Source organism: Galeopterus variegatus, unplaced genomic scaffold (assembly GCF_000696425.1).
Source record: "Galeopterus variegatus unplaced genomic scaffold, G_variegatus-3.0.2 Scaffold2963, whole genome shotgun sequence".
NCBI classification, from domain to species: Eukaryota; Metazoa; Chordata; class Mammalia; order Dermoptera; family Cynocephalidae; genus Galeopterus; species Galeopterus variegatus.
Window position 1 is genome coordinate 94,707 of NW_007729074.1, and position 2,881 is coordinate 97,587.

Sequence of the window (2,881 nt, forward strand, 5' to 3'; positions counted from 1 at the left end):
AAAAGTAAGTTAAGCTTTAAAAGTGACTTTTAACTATCATTGTGTAATGCCACCTGTTAAAGTAGTCTTTCAGCTGTCAATTTGATGGCTTTCTGAAAAAAATAGTGATATTGCACGGAATAATTTGAAACTGCCATTATCTTTTTTTTTTTTTTTAATAGCTTGGCTCTGCATTTACCAGATCACTGTCTTTAAAAAGGCAGTTCAAAAATTATTTCTAACAAAATAACATTAAATCACTTTGTTTCTCATTTATGTAAAAGTATTTTAAAGTTAGAAGTTTCTTCAATAATATACTGTCCTGTTACACTATCATTTGAATATCATAGTTGACAAAGAGCTTTTCCATACATGATTTCCAGTCCTTCCTACAGCCACCTAATATAGATACTATACCCATTTTTTACAGATAAGAAAACTGAAGATTGGTCTTGAAGCCAGATCTTTCATGACTGAAGCCCAAACTCTCTTCATGAAACCGAGAAGGAACAGAGTGTACAGTGAATCCTTAGAAGCAAATAGCACTTTAACTATTACAGTTTGTGGATTGTGATTCACAAGTTCTCAATAAATTGAAAGGGAAAAGTTTTTAATCCCATGTGCACTCATTCTCAAGTAATTGTTAAGTATAATTAAAAAACATATTCATCTACTCACTCATTCAAATCTTTATTAAATACCTGCCATATGCACAGTCCTGTGCTAAATATTAAGGGAAAATAAAGATGAATTTTAAAAATGGTGCCAACTCTCAAGAAGTTTACAATCTAATGATAGTGACAAGTAGTTTAACACAAATGACAGGAAAGGAACTACAAGTAAATATTTGCCCCTCATTGAGAAAAATCACCTTATTTCTTAATTTAAAGCATAAATTGCCAGTTGGGAAACACTACTATTATATACACCTTTATTAGTTTGTCCTTTTTCAAGAATTCTAATCATTTTTAGAAAAGAAAATGTCTTACCTTGTAACATTTTTATGATAGGCTTGAATTTTTAAAACAAAAATTTGCTTAAAGAAAAATGATAAATTCATAAAATCAAATTAACATCATGCACAAGGCAAATTGTGTAATAAAATGTAAAAAGTTGAGCACAACAGGATGTAGCATTAAAGAGTTAAATATGAATTACTTTGGAGACTTGCCTTAGCAATTTATTATATACAATTTCATCATCATATAAAAAACAGGGACAATATTTACCTCTAATTAGGATTATGTCACAGATGTCATAATTATTTCCATCTGTAATAATACACAGAGTTACAAAAACTAGTATAAAAATTTTCCTAATAATTTATCTTTTTTTTTCTTTTTTGGCGACTGACTGGTACAGGGATTGAATCCTGGATGGTGGTGTTATCAGCACCACACTCTAACCAACTGAGCTAACTGGCCAGCCCTCCTAATAATTTATAAATCAAAAATAATTTGGACTAAAACTAGGGATAAAAAGAAAAAGTGATGATGGTATGGATAATTTAACAGTAAACTCTCAGTGAAGAAATGAAAATAAATTTACAAGTATCAATTTTTTCCATATTTTATTATTTTTAAAAAATGGCTCAGATAAGAACCTTAAAATTCCTAGCAAAACAAGTTTGAGGATTCATTTTGTGTATTGCAGAGAGAAAGAACAGACAAATAGTATAATTAAAAATATTTATTGATTCATTCTCTCCAGAAAATTTTTAAAAAATAAATTACCAAAGGCCAATTCTTCTCTCTGCTCTCAATACTAAGCCATTTTTTCCCTCCAAAAATAATGAAGTAATGTATATTTTTATAACTAATTAGTTTGTGACAGCTGTGATTCTCAAACACTTTTTTAAAATACAAGATCATAGTTGCAAACAGACCATATGTAGCAATTAAAAGAATGAATAGGCAAAGCCTTCTCTAACTGACCAAATGACCGATCAGCTAGATTCAGCCTTTCAGACTACAGATGACTTTGCTCAACAGCCCTGCACATATCAGAGGTGTCCCCCAGATGTTCATAACATCACAAAGGTGGCTGCTAACACCCAATGCCGCAAGCAACAGCAAGGGCACAGAGAGGAGACCTTGCTGATTCAGTTTTATTCATCAACAGAATTCAACTGTGATTCTTTCTCTTCTCCACTTTCTTCATCGGATTCATCTTTTTCCTTGCAAGAATCCTGGCTGTTGGTATCAATAAAATAATTTTCTTTCCCATTCTCTCTTTCTTCTATTTTTTCTTCTCCATTAAAGCTAAAGGAAGAAATTTATCAATCTTTCAAAGGAAAAATGAAGTAGTTTAGAGGTAAACAAACCCATTGCAATGTACGCCATCGTGTAGCCAGTCATCCTCAAGTGTATGTACTTCAATTTGTTATCAAGAAAAGTCTATAAAAGTGCCATTTGGAGAGTTAAATATTCCTGAGACTTAATTTATTTTAAAACTCCAGGGATTGGTTCTTTAAACTTCATCTGAAAGCATGCTATTATTTTTATTTATGTCAGTCAGAATTCTAAGTTATTCTGCCTTAAAAACAAAATACTTCATCACTGTAATATTTTGAACGTGTCAAACACGTTAAAACATCAATATGTTTTACAACAGTTCACATGTACTGCATTAAATAAAATACCTTTTCAAAATAATATAGAAAAGAATTGTATGCTTTCCCGCAGGTAAGAATTTTTTCAAAGGTAAACCATTCAGACATCTTATGTATGTTACCTTTCTTTATCTTCAGTGAAAGTTTTCATCTCTTGATTGCTGAAGTACTCAAATACTTTTCCACTTTGGCCTTTCTTTGAAACAAACTCATCAGATATTCCTAGTGCTTTTAGGGTGTTAGAATAATGTTTTTCTGCTGCCAATCTTGCATTTTTCTATAGGAAAGACA

General features: G+C 31.0%; 1 protein-coding gene across 2 annotated transcripts in view; it reads right to left on the minus strand.

The window, feature by feature from the left end:
• Positions 1 to 1,721: 1,721 nt before the first annotated feature.
• FAM161A (family with sequence similarity 161, member A) overlaps positions 1,722 to 2,881 on the minus strand; it is a 24,406-nt gene continuing 23,246 nt past the window's right edge. For both annotated transcript variants that reach the window (XM_008583545.1, XM_008583544.1), the window contains 2 exons: positions 2,713 to 2,867; positions 1,722 to 2,240 (listed from right to left, as the gene is read on the minus strand). In XM_008583545.1, coding sequence (XP_008581767.1) covers positions 2,087 to 2,240; positions 2,713 to 2,867 — 309 coding nt within the window. In that variant the 3' untranslated portion in view covers positions 1,722 to 2,086. The remainder of the gene's footprint in view (positions 2,241 to 2,712; positions 2,868 to 2,881) is intronic.